Raw genomic sequence first — 21,195 nt, 5'->3', positions numbered from 1 at the left:
GTGGGAGCTCGAAATGGTGGTGGATGTAAAGGAGTGATCACAGGGTTGCCAATGAGTGTTGTAATGGAGGAACTAAAGAGGAATTTCAAAGGAGGAAAAATAATGAATGCACAAAGACTGAAAACAACAAAAAGAGCATGTGTTCATTGAATTTGAAGGAGAGAGCGTGGCAAAGAAATTCCTGGGTTTTATGAGTTACCCAGTGAGAGTGTATTTACCAAAGCCATTAAGGTGCTTTAATTGTCATGGGTTTGGACACACAGCCAAAAACTGTAAAGAGCAGAGGAGATGTGGTAGATGTGGGGGCGACCACAAGTATGGAAAGTTTGGAACAGTGGTGCAACCAAAATGCTGTAACTGTGGAGGAGCCCAGAATGTGGCATATGGAGGGTGTGAGGTTATGAGATGCGAGAATAGTGGAAAGAAGGATCACTTATGCAGAAGCTGTAATAGTGTCAAGAGAACAGAACAATGCTACTAATTAACAAGGATCAATGAGGGTTTAAGAGCTACAACAAAGAACAAATGACAGGATTTATGTGGACAAAAGGCCTTCAGTAACATTCATTGCAGGAGTGATTAACAGTATGGCTGAACTAAAGTCAAAAAATGATCAAATTCAGCTGGTTGTCAAAGCAGCAGTGAGTCATGAAGGATTAGTGGGACTGACATGGGAAGAAGTGAGGGAAAACCTCACCAACCAGTCAAGCCAGGAAGGACCATGTGTTGGTTAATACTAATTATGGTAATTCTCTTACAATTAAATGCTAGGAGCTTAATTTAATTTCTTTCATTAAAGAAATGACTGTAAAACTGGATGTAGTATGTGTTCAGGAAACCTGTTTAAAACCAACTTTAGACTCTGTGGTGCATGGATATACAGTGATAAGGAAAGACAGAAATCATGGGGAAGGAGGAGGTTGTGCTACATTCAACAAACAAAATATTACATACAGGGTACTGGAAAAGAGAGATGATCAGGAATACAAAGTGGTGGAAGTGTGGGAAAGAGGGGAGGAGGTGGTTACAATAATCTAAGACAATCAATGCAAATTGTTGGATTTGGATAGCCTAAGGATACAAGGACATAACAGACATACAGTAGTATGATGTGCAAATTTCAGTGCTCACAGTACAATGTGGGTAGATTTACATACAGAGTCAAATGGAAAGGTAATTGAAGATTTGATGGATGATAGGGATTTGGTCTGTATGAATGATAGTAGAGGAGAGAGAGTAAACAACAATAGGTACTGAATCAATATTAGACATTGCTTTAATGTCTGATCCCTTAGCTGGAGTTTGTAACTGGGAAGCTACAACAGTAGGCAGCACTCACTACCCGGTTTCATGTTTGGTGGGAGAAATAGTGGAAGTAAGACCGGGTGGTGGAATCCCTAAGTGGGATAAATTCCAGAAATTGAGTGAGGAAACAATGACAAGGACGGACATTTCTGGAGATATAGATGAAATAAACAATCAGGTACCCTCAGCAATTATTATGGCAGCAGATGGATCTATACCCAGTAGTGAAAACAGGATGAATAGAAAACTGGTACCATGGTGGACAGGGGAGTGTCGTCAGGCTGTAAGAATTAAGAGTAGAGCATTCAGACAAGTTCAAAGAACCCACAACATGCAGCATTTGATTCTGTATAAAAAGACACAGGCAGTGGTGAGAAGAATAGTGCGTCAAGCTGAGAGGGCAAGTTTGAGAAATATTTGCGACAAAATAGGAAGAACAACACATGTGGGAGAGGTACGGGGAATGATAAAGAGGATGGGAGGACACAGGAGGGAATGAGAATATCCAGTTATGACATCTGAGAAGGAACAGCAGATCACAGCCAAGTCATTCACAAAGACAAATAGTCCAGAAAATTTGTCAGAAATAGGGAGAAGGAGAAGGGAAATAATGAGTCAGCACGCAGGTGTGTTAGACAGGAGAGAAGAAACAGATGATATAATTGATGAACCATTTACTTTGGCTGAGATGGTGAGAGCAATAAATAAATCAAGACCAACCTCTCCAGGGAACAATCAGATATACTATGTTATGCTAAAGCATCTAGGGGAAGGATCATTCTCGAAGTTGCTGCACCTTTATAACAGAGTGTGGGAGGAGGGAAAATTACCAAGTGCATGGAAAGAAGCAGTAGTGATTCTGATAAGAACACCTGGCAAAGATCTGTCTAAACCTGCTAGTTACAGGCCAATAGCACTAACATCAAATAAATGCAAGGTAATGGAAAGTATGACAACAGAACAGTTATCATATGAGCTTGAGAAGAGAGGAGAGCTGGTAAGTTATCAGAGTGGTTTTAGGAAAAGAGGGGGAAGGAATAACATGGACTGAATGACAAGGCTAGAGACTGAAATAAGAAGAGCCCAGGCAAATAAAGAGTCAGTAATGGAAGTGACATGGAAAAAGCTTATGACATGATGTGGAAAGAAGGGTTGTTAATTAAGCTGCACAAGAATAAAGGATTTTCTGTTTGGAAGAAAAATATGGATTGGGTCAGACTTGTCAAATCAGTACATGGTTGGCATACCTCAAGGCAGTATGATAAGCCTGCTACTCATCATTCATCATTATGATCAATGATGTTTTCTCACGGTACCAGTAGATATAGGTAGGTCACTGTTTGTGGATGATGGGGCCTTGTAGAAAAGAGGAAGGGACATTGAATATGGAATGAGGAAAGTACAAAGAGCAATTGATGAGGTTGTAGAGAGGGGTTATGACTGGGTTTGTAGTTTCTCAGTAGAAATATCAGGAGAATAGAAGAAAAATGCAAAAAAAGTAATAAATGAGATGCTTGACTGGGAGGGAACGGGGAACAAGTTGCTCATCATTGAAAAGAATGTATGTATATGTGGCCTTGATAAGATCTGTGTTGGATTATGGCAGCATGGCGTATAGATCAGCAGGTCTCTTATAAGGATATTGGATGTGATTCAGGCACAGACATTGAGAGTGTGCAGTGAGACTTTTAAAACCAGTACCTGCCCTACAGGCAGATATGGGAGAAATGCCTTTGGATTTAAGAAGGATGCAACTGATGGCAAATTACTGGAATAATTTGCAGGGACACAATGATTCTCAGCCCACAAAAGGAGTGTTGCAGGAGTGCTGGGAGAATGGGAGGTGTCAGAGGGATAATTTTAGTCGGGTAGGGAATGACATTGCAAAAGAATTTGAAGTGTTTGATCTGAGGATAAGCCTTACAGTAGTTTTTCCAGTGGTGGCTCCATGAATGCATGGGTGGCCTGATATAGAGTGGTATTTGTTAGAGGTGAAAAGGAAACAAAAAGATAAAATGCTGAATGTTGATTTGGTAAGTGCATTCAACTGTCATGTAATGAAAGAGTATAGTGATTTTATACAGATTTATATGGATGGTGCTGAAAAACTTGAGACAGGAGTGACAGGATTTGGGTTGGGAATACCAGCAAAAGGAATTGGAATCAACAGAAGAGCATCCATTAAGTTAGGGGTTTACACAGTGGAGATGTTGGCAGTGTTGGATGCACTATGATGGATGGAAGAAACTAGACAAGATAAGGTATCAGTTTCAGCCTCACCCCTAGCAAGTTTAAGATCTTTCTGTTCAAACAGCCGTCAAGATGTGCTATATGAAGTCCTTCAGTCAGTTACAAGATTAGCAAATCAGGGAGGTCAGGTAAAATTTCTGTGGGTTCCAGTGCATATAGGGGGGAAGGGAATGAGAGGGTGGATGAGTTTGCAAAGAAAAGAAAGGATATATAGAAATACAAATTAGTATCAGTGAAGCAGAGGATACATGTGCGGGGAGGGGGGAGGGGAAAGGGAGACATCTATATCAAATTCAAAAGTTACAAGGGTAACTTTGTAGTGAGCACATGAGAGAGGAAATTGTGTTGATAAGGTTAAGGTTGGAGCACTGTGCACTAAATAAAACACTGAAAATAATAGGGAAACACCAGACAGGCTTGTGTGAGGGATGTCAGGAAGAGGAGTCAGTGGAGCACGTAGTTCTGAGTTGTAGGGGGTATGAGATACAGAGAGAGAGAGATGATGAGGAATAATCTGAGGGAATTAGGTGTGCATGAATTCACATTAAAAGGATTACTAAGCATTGGTGAGAGAGCATAGGTCAGGTAACTGTTATCTTTCTTAAGGGATACGGGAATTTTTTATAGGATATGATAGATAAGCAGGAATAGGGCACTATTTGGTGGCTGATAGGGGTGTGCCTTAATACAAAGACGTTATTCGGCAAGACACAAATAGTGTTTTTTTTTACGAACATTTAGTTCGTACAAATATTTTAAAAATGTTTTCTGGAAGAAAAAAAAACCTTGTCAAATACCAGCACACAGGTCGGTTACATTGCTGTCTCAGTCTCTCTCCTCTGCTCCACTGTTACGTCTATCAGCAGGTCTCAATGAGGGGAGTCAGATCCACCTGCTGCATGACGCACATTTCCTTATTTGGACATCACTCCCGGAGTTGGGGGTGTTCCCCAGAGATAAAGCTGAGCTAGTGACATGCGCGAAGTGTTCCCACAGGACCTTCTATAACCTGTTGTTCCACTTCTCCTTTCCACAAAGTTGGGTTGTAAAAGATAGGCAGTAAATGAAAAGGGCAAAGCAAGAATCACCTTTGAAGTTCTTCTCTACATGTTACACACTGTGCTGTCTCTGTATTATGGGTGTATAAATAAGTAGAGGTCTGTCTGCAAACCAGCGATGCACCCACTAGTCAGCGCAGTCGTCTATGATCTGGGAGACTCTGGTGAGACCTGGTGTGGGGACCTCCTTCATAAACACGCATTTCAACACTTTAATATCCTAAAATTAAAAGCGTGATAAAAACAAACTATATTTTTACGGCTATTTCCACTTTTACTCTAATACAAATATAAATTATTTTGTTGCTTCAACAAATATAGATACAAATACAAATACTCTGCACATCCATAGTGGCTGACTAGGATAGGGATTTTATTGTAGGACTAGGTTGTAAAGTCTGGAGGATAAACTGTAGTTTAGGGTGTGTGTGTGTGTTTTGCGGGGATTTATTTCAAGTCTATTGTCTGACCCATACTCCGGAGCAGAACGTGGCAGTAATGCATCAATAAGCTAGTTGCCAACCACCGTAAAACAAGAGGAAGAAGAAGGACACTACCTGCATCCTGCGTCATGCTAGGACGCCAAATTTTTTGTCCTAGGATGGCGAAGTCATGACCCGCCCTACTCTGCCTCTGATTGGCTAGAACTCGTTGCCTTCGTTGGTTGGTCTGGTTAGGTTTAGGCATGAGGAGTGCCATTGGTCAGGGCTAGGACAAGAATATCAGGGTCGGCCAATCAGAGGCAGAGTAGAGACGGCCATGATTTCGTCATCCTAGGAAAAAAATGTGGCATACCGGATGCATCAGAACAACATGGCGGCCCCTGGTTCGAAGTCCGTTTTATTTGTTTGTCTGGGTAAGAGCTGTAATTTAATCTAAACCGCGCTCATGTGTTACAAAAAACAACACATACTGTCAGTGCATCAATTTACTGTACTGCAGTCATTTATTTTGGCGTTGTTAGATGTATCTAAGCGCGCTAGTTAAAATGGTTTTCGCTTACAGTGTCAGTCAAATGAATGAGTTAAACTAAACTTAACCATCAGCCACTTTAATGTGCTGGTAATTAACTAATACGCTAATGCACAGTTTGTATCCAATTTAAACTGAATCCATCACATCGTGTTAGGTAGAAATGCTGAGTAATGTTACCCTGACTCATGTTAGCGAAGAGTTTGGTGACAGCAACCAAGAAATTCATTATATCTGATCGCGTTTTGACCTTTATAGCCACACAGATCCTGCCAAAGCCTATAACTGGGTTGTACAAGTCAGTGCTGTCCAAAGCAGCAGGGAGTTTGTGAGAGTCATAACCGACCTAGTTTCCTAACAGCTTCTGATTCAGGGTTAAGGGTAACATAAATATTGACATTAAGCGACTGAGTCTCTGTTTTTTCACCACTTACACTTATAAAAAAGCAGTTTAAACCCAGTTTCAGATTTGTGGAACCTTTATTTTGCTTATGAAAACTAAAAAAAGGGTTGATGTTTTTTTCATCTAGACCACATTAGACCAGGTCCAGATCAAAAACCTCAGAGAGTTATTAAAACACAGTTTCAGTTTTGTGAAACCTGACAATGTCTAATGTGGTCTGGATGGGGAAAAAAGCAGTGAAATCTTTTTTTCATTTTTCACAAATAGAATAAAGGTTTCACAAATCTGATAGTGTGTTTTAATGAGTTTAATGTGTCTCTTGAGTCTCCTTGGTAATCTAGTCCAGATTTGACAGGTCTAAATATAGTGGTTTTTGATCTGGACCTGGTCTAATGTGGTCTGGATGGAGAAATATCAGTGAAATCACCCCGTTTTTCAGTTTTCATAAATAGAATAAAGGTTTCACAAATCTGAAAGTGGGTTTAAATAGCATTAAGGCTTTTGCTACAAAGTATAACACGTTTGTAAGTGGAGAAAAAACAGAGAATCAGCCATTTAATATCATTATTCATGTTTCCCTTATAACCCTGAATCATAAGATAACTTCAGCGTTGTTTTCTAAAGTTGCAATTGACGTGAGAGTCATTTGTAAACACAGCAGCAATAATTGGCCAGATATAACAGTGGGATTTGTGTTGACTAGTGCTGGGAAGTTGTAGTGTTTGAGTTGTCTCAGTACACTCAAGTCCTGACTTCTGAATGAGTAACAAATGAGGCCCTTGACAATTCTTTAACTGACAGAAAAAGCTAAGTTTTCAGTGTGTAGTATTGTGTGCTAAATCTAATATGAGTATATTAGGTTTTTCAATAATTTTCGAAAAGTAGCTGCTGTATAACTGGAAATTCTTAGGACATTTCCTTGAAAGTGTTATGTAATTTGGTATGACTGGAAATGTGCTCGTTATTAAGAGTTTTTGAGAAACAACCTAATATGCTTATATGTAGTTTATCACACAAAACCACACACTGCAAACACACACTAAGTATTTTCTGTCAGTGTAAGAAAATTACCAACTAAACCAACTTAACACAAAGTTGTCTCTTATAATTTGTACCAAGGTGCACCATAGAGTCTGTAAAATGTCCTAAAAATTAACCATCAAAAGTAGAGTCAGTCATTCGGTAGAAAGATTGTGTATATTTGAACTAAACACCCAAACAAATACACTCCTCCCTTCGTGCTCCTTCAGAAGCTCTGCCCCCAAATTCATGGATGCGCATTGTGAGGGCCACAACCTAAAGAGAAATATAGTGGAATCCAGAGCGATGAGTCACTTCTATTCCTCTCACACTTTATCATGAGCGGGAAAAAAATTGTCTCATGTCAGCACAACAGTTCATCCACACTCAGCTGGCTGACTGACAGCAGAAAATTACCGAACCAAAATAGTTTGCGTGTCAACTCCACGGGAAGAAATCGACAGCATTTGTATTTATTGATTAATTGATATAAAAAAAAGAAACATGCTCAAATGTATCATTGTTTATGGTTTTGAACAGGGAATATTTGCAGATCCCCCATCGCTGAAGCAGTCTTCAGGAAGATGGCAACTGATGATGGTGTTGCTGATAAGGTAATGATGTCATATATATCATACAGGCCAATAAGACCATTTTTCCAGCTTACGTTATTTTTTCTAGCCTCAGTTTATCAGCACTACACCTCATTTTCTTGATAACTCCTGAGACTCTTGAGTGAGACTTTTTAGGCTCAAATCTATAATTGTGTTGTAGTTATTATACAAACAGTTTTGCTAAATCTAGACAAGTATTGATCATCATAGATTCATAAAATAAACCAAAAAAATACTGTATTAGAGCTCAACATGGAGCTCAAGGCAGACTACATTTTGTATTCTTTTTATTCATTGTATTTTTTCTATTACTGTACTACTACTTACAACATGATTTTTTGCAGTTTCACCTCTGTGTGCAATATTTTGTTTTCTGGGAGTGTGCAGATATACTAAACCGTGTAAGAACAGTGAAGTCAGAAACAGTCAGTATGATGAGTACTGAACACTAGAGAGACACCAACACATCATATACATATATATATGTATGTGTGTGTGTGTGTATATGTATAGATAACTGATCATAAGTGTTGACCAGGTACGATCAGCTTTAAAAACATTATTAATACTGTCCAAGTTTTACTTGACACAGAAAAAAGGTTTCAAGAACTCACAAGCACCTAGATGATGTGTTTTAAATGTCTTTCTACATTGTTATTGTACATTTCACATGTACGGTACATTACTGCTACATTATTTGAAAGCATAATTCTACTGATTAACAGTATTATTATTAACAGTAATAGTTATTGGTGGCTGGAGTCAGGTGATAATTACTAAATAAATGTAGAGATTTATTTTGACTCAATACCTGTATATTGAATATTAATACAATACTTAATATGAAGTAATGGTTGATGATATGATGTATGAGAGAAATCCACCCTCTATAGCTGAAAATGAAAAGATATAAGATGCAGTAAAATAGTTTAATTCAGAACATTTGTCCTAAATTCCACCTGTTGAGTCTTATTTTTAATTCTGTATGCAAGAGTACACCATCTTGCAAATGCTGTACCACCTACCACATGTCTGTATATGAGTCATTTTTGCTGTGTTATTGTTCCCCGTACTCTGCTCTGCCCAGTGGAGGATAGACAGTGCTGCCACCTCCACCTATGAGATAGGAAACCCTCCAGACCACCGCGGTCAAGCCTGCATGAGGAAGCATGACGTGCCCATGAGGCATGTGGCCAGGCAGGTACGATCACCCTCCTCTACACCTGTCGTAGCAGTAGCTAGCGCCCCCTTTTTTGTTCTCTGTTGTTGCAGTGGGTCATAGACAGTGGTGCCACGTCCGACTGGAATGTAGGCAGATTACCGGACAGCCGCGGTTTGGCCTGCCTAAAGAAGCATGGCATTGAGACGAGCCATAGGGCCCAACAGGTACAAACAGATGTCCCGTGGCTCCTCTCACTTCATTTCTGTTAGTGTGTATGAATGAGTGTGACATTGGTAAGATGATGCCTGCTAAACACCTAGGGGCTGTTGGTCTGTCACTTAGCATATGACTAGCTTACTGTAGCTTTTTCCAGTTTAATACAGGTTCAAATAAATTGCCTACAGGTGTTTAACCTGCTGCTGCCGCATTTATGATTGAGAGGAATGCCAAATACTACAAGTACTACAGGTGTGTAGTGATATACTGTATGATCTGTTTTCTTGTCATCCCTTGCAAATGGTAGAATGGAGTATTAGTGTAAAATATTCATTTTGTTCAAAAAGAGCAACTTAACACTCCATTTTAGCGTGATCATGCACCTACCGCAACTTCAAATGCTTTAAAAACCCAGAATGTAAAAAAAAACACTGTAGAAAGGGACCAGAATCAGATGATAGTGTAGAAGAACTTAGTGTTAAGTTCTTCTTTAACTGCTAAAGAAAAGTCAGATAATACCATTACATGTTATATCATTTTTAAGGTTCGTATACATTAAACAAATAAAAATTGGTGTTAGTCTAATATGAAATGGATCTAGTGTTATACAATTTAAAAGCAAATGCAATTTAACAATGAAATTATATATAGAATTTTAAATTCTTGATTTATATTTCATTAAAATTCTTTAGCCTCCATAAATCTGCAGCGGAACTTGCAATAAATACATGAGCTTTACTTTGTGTTTTAAGACTGTTTTCGTTTTTTTTTTACTGTTATTTATAGCTTTAGGTGATTTGCCTCAGTAACCTTACACCTGTCAGCCACGACATTAAAACCACCAGCCTAATATTGTGTAGATCCCCCTCGTACCACCAAAAATAGCTCTGACCCGTTGAGGTATGGACTCCCCAAGACCTCTGAAGGCGTCCTCTGGTATCTGGAGCTAAGACGTTAGCAGCAGATCCTTTGAGTCCTGTTAGTCGTGAGGTAGGGCCTCCATGGGTTGGACTTGTTTTTACAGCACGTCCCACAGGTGCTTCAACACCTTGAACTCTTTGTCGTGTTCCTCAAACCATTCCTGAACAATTTTTGCAGTGTGGCAGGGTGCATTATCCTGCTGAAAGAGGCCCCTGCCATCACAGAATACTGTTGCCATGAAGGGTTGTGCTTGAAGTGTAACAGTGTTTAGGTAGGTGGTACATGTCAAAGTAACATTCACATGAATGCCAGGACCCAAGGTTTCCCAACAGAACATTGCTCAGAGCATCCCTCAGCTTGCCTTCTTCTCATAGTGCATCCTGGTGCCATCTCTTCCCCCGATAAATGATGCACACACACCCGGCCGTCCACATGATGTAAAAGAAAACATGATTCATCAGACCAGGCTACCTTCTTCCATTGCTCCATAGTCCAGTTCTGATGCTCACATGCCCATTGTAGGTGCTTTGGACATTGGACAAGGGTCAGCATGGACATTCTGACTGGTCTGCAGCTATGCAGCCCCATACACACCAAACTGTGATGCACTGTGTTTTCTGACACCTATCATAGCCAGCACTAAGTTTTTCAGCAGTTTGTGCTACAGTAGCTCTTCTGTGGGATTGGACCAGCTAGCCTTTGCTCCCAATGCGCATCAATTAGCCTTGGGCGTCCATGACCCTGTTTCCAGTTCACCGGTTGTCCTTCCTTGGCCCATTTCTGGTACTTAGTGACCACTGCATACTGGGAACACCCCACAAAACCTGCCATTTCAGAGATGCTCTGACCCAGTTGTCTAGCCATCACAATTTGGCTCTTGTCAAAGTCGCTCAGATCCTTACACTTGCTGCCTAATATATCCCACCCATTGACAGGTGCCATTGTAACAAGATCAATGTTATTCATTTCATCTCTCAGTGGTTTTAATGTTTTGGCTGATCAGTGTATATTAGTATGTGTGTGTGTGTGTTTGTATGTATGTATGTATATATATATATCTCGGTGTATATCAGCCCTTAATCTGGCTTTCAAAATGAGTTGACAGATGTGACAAATTTGAATGTACTTACACAATATTAAATTTGGTTCACACACATTTACGAGAGTTGCCTTTATAATTTCAAATATGGTGAAATATTTTAACTTGCTGTATATCTCATATCAAAGTATTATCAGTACAGATGTCCCTTTAAACAGACCTATACTTCACACTGTGGCCTTTAACGTCAGTTAAACGATATGTACAGCAGGTATGTCATAGACCTCGGATACAGTGACCTCTTGTGACAGTTAGCTGAACTCTACATTACACAGCAGCTGGGTTTAGCTTCTGAGGACACAACAATGGGGGTTTAAGGGACCACATGACTTGTTCCAGACAACACAGGTTTAAACTTTGTCTTAAAATCTACACTGCAATAAGACCAGTGATAGACCAACAACAGCCCTCCACATTTCAGCTTGACTTGAGTTTTTAATTAAGCATGTAAAATCAAGGAAGAAAGGTGGCAAGCCACTCAAATGCCAAATGTGTGTGCCTCCAGTTTATGTGCTAATGTGTTTTTATTGCTAATGGTGCTCTACTTTTTATGTCTACATTTAACCCTGATTTTTTTTTCTAAATACACTGAGGATGAAATACATGGAAATTAATCTTAATTAATTTTATCTTGAACTATCATATATTGAAGGTGTGTTTGAATGTCTGTGAAAGTGAGTAAGAGCCTGTTTGCCAGGCTTGTGTCTATTCTGCTGTGCAAAATGATGGTACCCGTGGCATGTATGAAATATTGATGAAACTAATCTAGCAATCATCGTATCACCTTGCAGCATGTGTTTCAAATCCTGAAACAGGCCTGAAATTACACCAAGATGTTTGTCCATGTAGGGCCTTCAGGGTTTACACTATGCTGGCTTATCCTCAGTGCAACTCCTACTCCCTGGTGCCCTTAAAACACTCTTCACTAGATATCTTTCCCTGTGAGGGGAAACAACTCCGGATTTTCACCCTGTGCGTGAGATCTCCTGTCTCGTTGGTTTGTCTCTTTGCAAACCCGTTCAGTCTAATCTCCTCAAAGTGGGGATGGGGAGGCTCAGTCCTTGGCTTAAACCCAGCCAAATCTGCACAACTAGCTTTGACAAGCTTTTGATTTTTCCTCTTTTCCTCTATCACCCTTTTCAGTGCCATCACTGGCTTTTGCTCCCACCCTCTATTATTTACTCTCCGTCCCCCAATTCTTTTACTGAGTGAACTTTACTGAACTTCTGCTGCTGACAGTACCGCTGTACCCCACATAAACAAACACGTTTGTTAAATAAAGCAAACATGCTCCGATATGATCCATAACAAATTATGTGGAGTGTTCAATGCCTTATCAGAAATTGTCAACTGGACTTTAGATTGAAGAGAGCTGAGATCTAGATTTGATACTCATCAATTTATTATCGTTGAGTCAACATTTGAGGAATGAGCGGTGCTTCTAGCCAAAATACCATCATCCTGCTGTAATCACATCAATTTCACCTGTCATCATTTGAGATTTGATACAGGACAGATAAGTTTTACAAGCTGAGATAAATACCTTTCCCATCACTTTGACCAAAAGAAGTGAAAATAAGATATTAAGAATATTTTAATTCTACACTGTTTAAACGTTTCAAACTGACACAGTCTATGCTTTCACTTTGGGCTATTGTTAATTTTATCATTAGTGTTAACAAGGCCTATTATTGACTATTTTCACACAGTGTTACAGTATCATTATAATATCATCCCACTTTGAACTTGCTGAACTTGAACTGCACTATATGTGTCTCTCACTGTCATGTACAGTAACAGCCTCCCAGCTTGCTCTCTGCCAGATATTTCAGATATCAATCTGCGGTCTCCATCGCCTTGTGAGGGGGCTGGCAGCAGGTGTTTTTTGATGGGGGGATTACCACTGTTTCAGTTGGAGTGTGAGAACGAAAAGTAGACAGGGGCAGTGAGATCAACAGCCACAGTGATTATCACCGCCACAGATTACCACACTGTGTGAGAGGAAGGGTGTGAGAGTGTTGGAAAATGCAGCCATCGGACAGTAGTGGTTATAGCCAGGTACTCTGGGAATATGCACTCAGTTGATGGTTTCTGAGGTACGCCTGCAATAAATTCTACCTTCATGAAGATTTGAATGTTTTGAAGACCATTTTTGATGGCTGTAGTTTGTGGTGCTGTTTGACTTGTATTGTGTTATACTAGGAGGTGTTTCTTTTATCTTGTACACCCCATTTATATCAATGAGAGTAGATAAAATATATATCAGAAAGACTATATATTCAACACAATGCACGACAGCCCCCAAAATGACCATAAAATTGAGTCAATGCCTCTCTAACAGTCTCAAATAAAAAGCATGATAACTTATGAAGATGGGATTAATTGCAGGACAGTTGTATCAGACTGCATTAGTTTTAGCTATGTGTACGTAATAAACTGGCAACCGACTTTAAACATGGATACAAAAAGTCATAACAAACATCTGTTTACTCCTCTACTGTTACATGAATGAGAATGGCTGTGTCTGTGATTGAATGTGTCTCAACATCTGGAGTTTCATGCATGCTTGCCTGTCTTGTTCTTTTGTTCCTCTCATCTCTCATTTGTCTCCTGCTGCCCTCGCCTCCTCCCCGGCATTCCTATAAATTGACTCTCAAAATCCTTCAAAACTATTCAGGGTGCTGCCTGTTTTTTATTGCTGCTTGTTCCATTAAATCATCACCGAGCACAGTGAACACTTTGCACAACACCCCTCCACATACTTACAGATGTGCAGCTTAGATCCTTTTCATAACCCAGTTCTCTATGAGTCCAGAATCATTTTGAAGTTGTAAAAGATTTCAGTGCTGGCGGTTGATTTGGGGACACCTGTGGTTACTGGTGGTATCAGAAAGTGTGTTTTTAATACTACAGCAAACACTGGAGCAGCTACTACTGCGCTTGTTTTGTTGTTGTGAAAGAAGTCAGTCATGCTGTGCACAGCACAAGTAGTTTTCCACCCATCAGAGGGGCTCAGTTAAGTCGGTTACCTTGCTGATGAGTGGGAGGCTTGTAGCCTCTTGCTAGCAGCTCTCTGTCCAACCTCTCACTGTGGCTGCTCCTTCTTGTTCCATTAGTCCCTTGCAAAAATTTAAAATGGTCTGCTAATGATAAAAAAATGCCGAAAATGAGTTTTCTTCTTTTAGAGAGAGAATTTTGATGAGCAATCACAGTCAGCACTCACCTCAGTGACAAATGCATGTCTTATATTCAGCAGTTGAAGGCTTTTGATGTGAGCTAGCAGCAGTCAGAACTATTTGGTTCGCATTAGCAGTAACTCAAAACAGCTCTTATGGATTTTAACTTTAAATGTGTGACTGTCTTTGTTGTTTTTTGGAAATGATTGATTTCACTGCATGTGATGGAACCCTCTATGCAGGCCGGACTGTGTTTCCACGCAGAGCCAAAAGTAATATTTGTTTTGTCCTGCATTTCTCCCCTACATCCAGGTGACCAAGGAAGATTTCATGAGCTATGAGTTCATTCTCTGCATGGATGAGAGCAATTTGAGGTACAGTTATGTCCACCCACAGCAGTAGTGTTTATTTCCTACGTGAACGTGGATCGCAGTTGAATACACAGTCACTGGAAACACTGGTGTCAACCGTTAATGGTTGCCTTGGATAAAAGAAAAACATTTGCCTTGAAAGGGGTCAAACTAGGTTGTGCTGCTAACTGTCTCTCGTGAGTGCTACTCCTTCACATACACATGAAATTCACGGTAACATTGAGCTATAACTAACGTGTAGGTGAATGCCTCCTTTTAATGAGCAATATCCTTTCTTAAGCTCTTTCCAAAGGTCAGGGGGAGGGATATTTTTTGCTACTTTGAACGTTTAGGGATCATTTTGAGATCACATGCCTATGGCAGATCTGATCTGTAAGCAGCTTACTGAGTTCTTTGGATGCCTCGTCTTTGCTCTTTGGGCAGTTTTTTTTCCCCTTTCTCTCCCACATATTTTTTTTTTCTCCACAAATGTTAAGCTGACCAGACTGAGAAAATGAGACCTTGTCCTGGGCAAAAAAGTTTCATTTCCTTTTAACAGAGTACATCTTACTTTCGTCGATTTGTAAAAAAAAAAAAAAATTTCAGGGTCTTGAAACGTTGCCAAAATTGTACTATGTCATTGTTTAAACGTGTTGCTTTGAGAGGAAGTTATTCATATAAGTGTAGACGTCAGTATCATGGGATAAAAGATGAATCATTATCGTAAATTCCATTCTTTTTTTTCCTATGTCTTTAAAGATCTCTTGTTACAATCATAAAAGTGTTTTTGTCCTGGTTATTGTTCTGTGCTCTTAGACTTGTGTGTGTTCTCTTGTCCTGACAGTGACTTGAACAGGAAAGCAAAGTCTGTGACAAATTACCGAGCAAAGATCGAGCTTCTTGGTTCATATGACCCTCAGAAGCAGCTGATCATCAAAGACCCGTATTACGTAAGTATTTAAATAAATTCTTATGCTGGGTATTTTAAAGCATAATTAAAGATGATTGGTCATTATTTGATCTTATTAATCCCCATGTTGGGAAGGTACGATGAATATATTTCACATTACTGAAGCAGGAGGACCATCTATAAAATTGAAAAGGTTTGTGCACTAAAAAAATCAAGCTGTTTTGGACACTTTGAATTGAATGTCATCAGCATGAATTTATTTGTCAAAACAATTACTGTGCATATTGTATACCATGTCAGTGGTAAGCAATTAAACATTTCTTATGTAACCAACTTTACAATGGTTGCCACCTAAAATCGATGCTGACAACCCAAACAATGAAAAATTTCTAGTGCTAATCATCAAATAATCTGTACTATTTAAAACAGTTGGAACGTAAAAGTTACCCAAAATTTTTGTTTCAAGTATGTTTGAATGTAAAGAACCTGAAAGCTTGTTTTACAAATCTTAAAGGGGATGTATCATGCACATTTCCAATTCTATATTTTAATCCTGGGCTCCAATGGAATATCTTTGTATGATTTACATTAAAAAAAAAAAAACCTCCTTAATTATCCTATAATGCCCCTTTATGCAGCCCCTCAGTTCCGCCTGTGTCTGAAACAGGCAGTTTTGACTCCTGTCTCTTTAAGGCCCCCCTGCTGATGAGCCCACTCTGTTCTGATTGGCCAGCTTCTGTAAGCTGCCCATCCAGCAGCTCAGGAGGCCACGAACACAAACAGTAGTAGTTGGATTTCACTTCTTTTTCTTGTTCTTAACTTGAAATGGAAACTTCTCAAATACATCCATACATGTTTGAGCCTGGATATGATCTGAAATATGCGAGTGGACAATGTGAACAACACATGGAGAACAACCTTAGCAACAACTTTCACATTTCACATTTACATTTAGTAACTTAGCAACAAAGGCTTTGGAAGTACAGGTAACTTTGCGAATGAAGTGTTCAGAGCAGGTTGAAACATTGGTTTTTGACTTGCAGGGAGTATAAAACAAGAGAAAATCACAAAAGCATGATATGTTCCCTTTAAGTTTTGGGGGGAAAAAAAGAGCTGAACACTCAAATAGTCACAGGACTGTGTGGGTGTGGGTTGATCAGACTTAATTCACAATGGCCTGACAGTATAAGTGAACAATCCCAAAATTGTGACATCACTGTTTTCTAAATGAGTCCTAACCACTTCAAACCAGTGAGAAGAACACAGGCAGAGCAAAAAATACAGAAAAACTCATGTATGAAATAATAAACTGTATGAACTTTAGCATTATGCAGAATCCAATTTCTCACAGTAAGAAGCTGATTAAGCTAAGCATTATGAAAGAAATGACAGAGAATGCTACCTCCAACTCATCCTTGAATCACTGTGCACTTGTTCCAGATAGTATATATCATGAGAAAGGCCTTTACAGACAAGAAAACACAAAGGAAATATCAAACAGGTGAAGTCATTTATTTAAAGAGCACGATTTTGGACTGAACATGTGGACCATAGCAGTGAAATGGCAGTACAGCCAGTTCCTTCCTAAAATGTAATTTAATTACTTGGACATCACTATTAGAAGTATTTTCTGGTTTCAAATTGGTTTGCCTTGTCATGCTCCATGACTCGCTCATCCTCTTTGTTCTTTTTCTTGCTTTCTCTGCATTTGAAAGTTCTGCCAAATAAATTGGACATGGCTGTTTTGTCTTTTTATAAGAGTGATTTGGATATGTACGTCATGGTTATGAGTGACAAAGGCAAGAGTGGGAGAATTGGAAAGAGTAAAAACTTATTTTGGTTTGAAAGTTTGATTAGTGAGAAGTTGTCAAAAATACTGTCATAATACTGAGGGTGCTCAAACTTTATAGTACTAATTTAAATAAATGGACATGCAGCTCAAAAAGCAATCATTTCCTATGTGGTGTTTGTGGAGGATCTGCAGCTACAGTTCTGTTGGCCAAACTATTGTGTGTTTATGCCTTTCTGTGGTGCTGTATTACATTTTGTGGAACTAGGATTGCAAGATAAAACAGCCATCATATTCTTAGTGATGTGGCTGGAAGAAGAAGTTGTGGTTGATCGCAGTTTATACGACTGTAGTCAGTTATATTAGTTTGTCTCAGATTCTGGCTTTGAACACCACATTTCTTTGTGTGGTGGTCAGCATGAGTGTGTCTCGGTGTACCTCTGTTAGTCAAAAGGGGGGGTGGACAAATTCTCTCTGCAGTCAATGTGGTTTTGGAATCATGTAAGCAACAGTGCTGGATTGTAGTCCCTCGCCAGCAACCACATGGCATGACAGCAAAGTGAGTAAAGAGGAGCCAGGCAGTCACTATCAATGTGTCAAGATAAATGGAGACACAAGTTTTATTGTCAGTTAAGTGTGAATATAATGATGAACACCCAGCATGGCTGGAACACCAAAACACCTTTTTTAAGAGGTGATAAAGATAAGGGTTAGTGCCAACAGTTGTTTTCCTTTGACTCTTTTTGCTATGTTTGTATTGCATGACTAACCTTGTGTTTAGAGCTGAAATTAGTTGTTATTTTGATAATCGATGAAACGTTTGAGTCATTTATAAGCAAAAAATGCCTTAAGATGACTGGTTCCACCGTCCCTAAAGTGAGCATTTGGTACATTTAGTTGTCTTACATGATAGCAAGGTGAATATCTTTGGACAAAAGTTTGTTATAGAAGTTTTGTTACAGAAAACAGTATATGTCACTTTAAGCTCTAGGAAATTGTGTCAGGTATTTTTCACATTTTATAGTCTTCACAATTGCTGGATGAATTGAAAAAATATTTAGGAGACTAATGGAAATAATTGCTATCTGCAGCCATAGTTGCGTTGTGTCAGTTACTACATGGTAAAAGTCTTTAAATAAAACGTTGAATGGCAGCATTTATTTGATTGAGAGGCCTCTCTTCATGGTGGTTACTGACCCGCAACTGCTGTTTTTTTCTTGTGAGCCACTGTTTTGGGACAGATTGCAATCTCATATCATATCACAAAATAAAATTTTAAGTCATGAGGTAAGAAAGTTTTTTTTTTTCTCCCATAAAAAAAAGGGTGTCGGCAAAAGCTCACTGCTTTCAACTGTCAAGGCCAGAATTTCAAAAGTACTATTGCTGCTTTTGGCAGTAACCTATCTTTCTCCCTCATGAAATGCTATTGTGGGGTTCAGCGCACCCTAAGTGTACTGTTGAAGCCAGTTGGCATCTGGGATATGTTTGCTTCAGAGAAATTCAACAATTATTCGAAAATAGTTAAATGGTTGAGTAAGAAGCTGACGTTTTATTGAGCTTTTAAAATCAAATCACAGAATATGAAACTTGATATAAAGTATCTTACAGCTGTATTGAATATCAGCAGTTTATTTCAGGTCTTTGCTACAGGTTAAAAAATGTATGTAGTGATTCATGTATCTGTGCTTGGCTTTAATTTCTGTTTTTTTTTTTCTTTTTTTACATTTGTTCCTCAGGGAAGTGACGAAGACTTTGAAAAGGTGTACGAACAGTGTGTACGATGCTGCAAAGCATTTCTGGAAAAGAACTCCTAACAACATCTGACCTTAAGCAATCTTTGCTCAATCTGTTGGATGAACATGAGTAATCAATCAAATATTCTTTGGCCATGTCTCATAAGCACTCGTCAATATAAAAAGCTCTTATGGATGTCACTGAAAGACCACCAGAACGCTTTGTTTCGGTGTTGTAAATGTTATACAAACACTGTGTACATTTAGAACAATGACAAGTTTGTAGACTGTAAAATTCAGGTGATTAATAAAATAAATAAACAAATACAGATCTCTTAGAGATTTATTTTTTACACACATCATTCATCCTTGTTTTTGTGAATATGCTAGAGAATTCATATGAATGCAGACGTCCTGCAGATGATAATTCTTGACTGGACATCTCAAAGGTTTACAGGCCAAAAGCTGACACTGGGGTCAAAGTTAATGCTAGCCTAAATGCTAATCTTCCTGGGTATTTTGTTTGATTCTGAGTGGTTAGGTTACTTTCTTGGCAGTGCTTGTGTTTGGGATACAGCACCTCATACCGAACACATAAGACATTCTACCAAAGATCAAATATACTTGATATTTAAAAACAGAACACTGGATCTCTTCTCACTCATTTCCCTTGACTGTTCCCTCTCTTTACAGATGTGAAAGTTGGTCTCTGCCAGTTGCCACTTACTACTCTCTTCCCTGAGAGAGGACCCATCACTGCCCATATAAATTAAAACTCATTGTGGTTTCACCATAGTCAGTGATAGAAGATGGAGGAAGGGCTGCAAGCCATTAAATGAGGGTGGAACTGAAGGTTAGATTAACCAACTGCTGATTAATTTAACCCAAACTAATTAGATAGATACTTTATTAATATTCCAAACAAGTACTTGCTCCCAAAACATTAACTATGCACCAGTTGAATTGGCATTGACAATCATCATGTCTGAATTAGGTTAAAAAATTGCAAACTTTGGTGCCTTAGTTGCCCAGTAATTTGAGTCCGCCTGGGGACTATAGTTGCATCTCACCTCTTTCTCCACTATTATTATCAAATGAAGGCAAAATGACACCCCCAGCAAGATATGTTTTCTCACATTTTCTCACTCACCCTTAGTGCCCCTATTACTCTGGATAATCTTCAGCACAGGCCGTCAACAGATTCCACAGGGAGTAAATCTCTGCTTGAAAATATTTCCAATGAAAACTGTTGAAAGCACATTACACGGATCATCCAGAGTAACATGGACACTGTCTGTTTTAGTTTTTAAAATGATGTGAACACCACAAATAATATTTCTCAGGAGAAATATCGCAGGCAGATTCTCTCAAACCTTGGGGTTTTTTTGTCTTTAGGGGGAGAACACAAATATATATTCAGAAAATATTTCTTTTTGGTCATTTGGACACTGATCTTAAGAGGGAAGGGCACTTAAGATACAGCACACAAAGTGGGAATAGGCTTTTTTCACAGAAAGCATTTTGACATGTCACAGTAGCAAAAGCACAGGTGTAAGTAAAAAAAACTAATGAAGGCTGAATTTCATTTAGCTGCTTCACTTTCAGGTCCTGGTATTGTGCACGCTGACTCACTGTCACACTGTCATGATTTACAGGGACACCTGTATACACCAGAGCCATTGTTAATGGTATTAGTACATCAGTGCTTTTCTCACTATGATAAGTCAAAATGTCTGCTGTGAAAAAGGCCTGTGGTCCTGAATTCAGGTAGAATTAGCAATGCTGGCAGTTAATTACCTTGGCAAACAACCTATTCTGATATGAGGGAAGGAAATATTGACTACAGAGTTCAGTTTAAAGTCCCCCTCCACTCAAAAATATATTTTTCTTCTTGTTCCTAAAGTTAGATGTTTGAGCTTCACTGTGCAGAGGGATGTATGTGCAGAGTTTGACACTAGAAGGTTGTTTTCACATATATCTGCTGAAAGTGGAAAGTTTCTCTGAGCTCATTGAAAATCCAATTTTAAGGGGCGGGCCTACGAGCATGATTTGTGACATCACAACTAGTTGGGAAGCCAATCCTGGTCAAATATTCAATTTAGTGTGTGTATGGTGTGGAAACTTGAAACCTCCAGTGAATAAACTTTATAGTGAAGTGGGAGACATCGTATGTCCAACAGTTAAACTTCTAAAAGGAAATCTATTTGCATATTCATA

General features: G+C 39.1%; 1 protein-coding gene across 2 annotated transcripts; it reads left to right on the top strand.

Annotated features, from left to right (window-relative positions):
- Positions 1-5,352: 5,352 nt before the first annotated feature.
- On the top strand, positions 5,353-19,307 carry acp1 (acid phosphatase 1). Of its 2 annotated transcripts, none has more exons than XM_044329408.1 (6): positions 5,353-5,469; positions 7,549-7,622; positions 8,895-9,008; positions 14,509-14,570; positions 15,391-15,496; positions 18,982-19,307. In XM_044329408.1, exons 1-6 carry the CDS (start codon positions 5,412-5,414, stop codon positions 19,057-19,059), a joined length of 492 nt encoding a protein of 163 aa, XP_044185343.1. In that variant the 5' UTR covers positions 5,353-5,411; the 3' UTR covers positions 19,060-19,307. The 2 variants fall into 2 exon arrangements, with proteins under 2 accessions (XP_044185343.1, XP_044185341.1); XM_044329406.1 differs by lacking the exon at positions 8,895-9,008 and adding an exon at positions 8,710-8,823.
- The last annotated feature ends 1,888 nt before the right edge of the window (positions 19,308-21,195 follow it).

This window comes from Thunnus albacares, chromosome 16 (assembly GCF_914725855.1).
Source record: "Thunnus albacares chromosome 16, fThuAlb1.1, whole genome shotgun sequence".
In the NCBI taxonomy this organism is placed as follows: Eukaryota; Metazoa; Chordata; class Actinopteri; order Scombriformes; family Scombridae; genus Thunnus; species Thunnus albacares.
The sequence above is the reverse complement of the archived record's forward strand: the minus strand, read 5'-3'. Positions and strand labels throughout refer to the sequence as shown.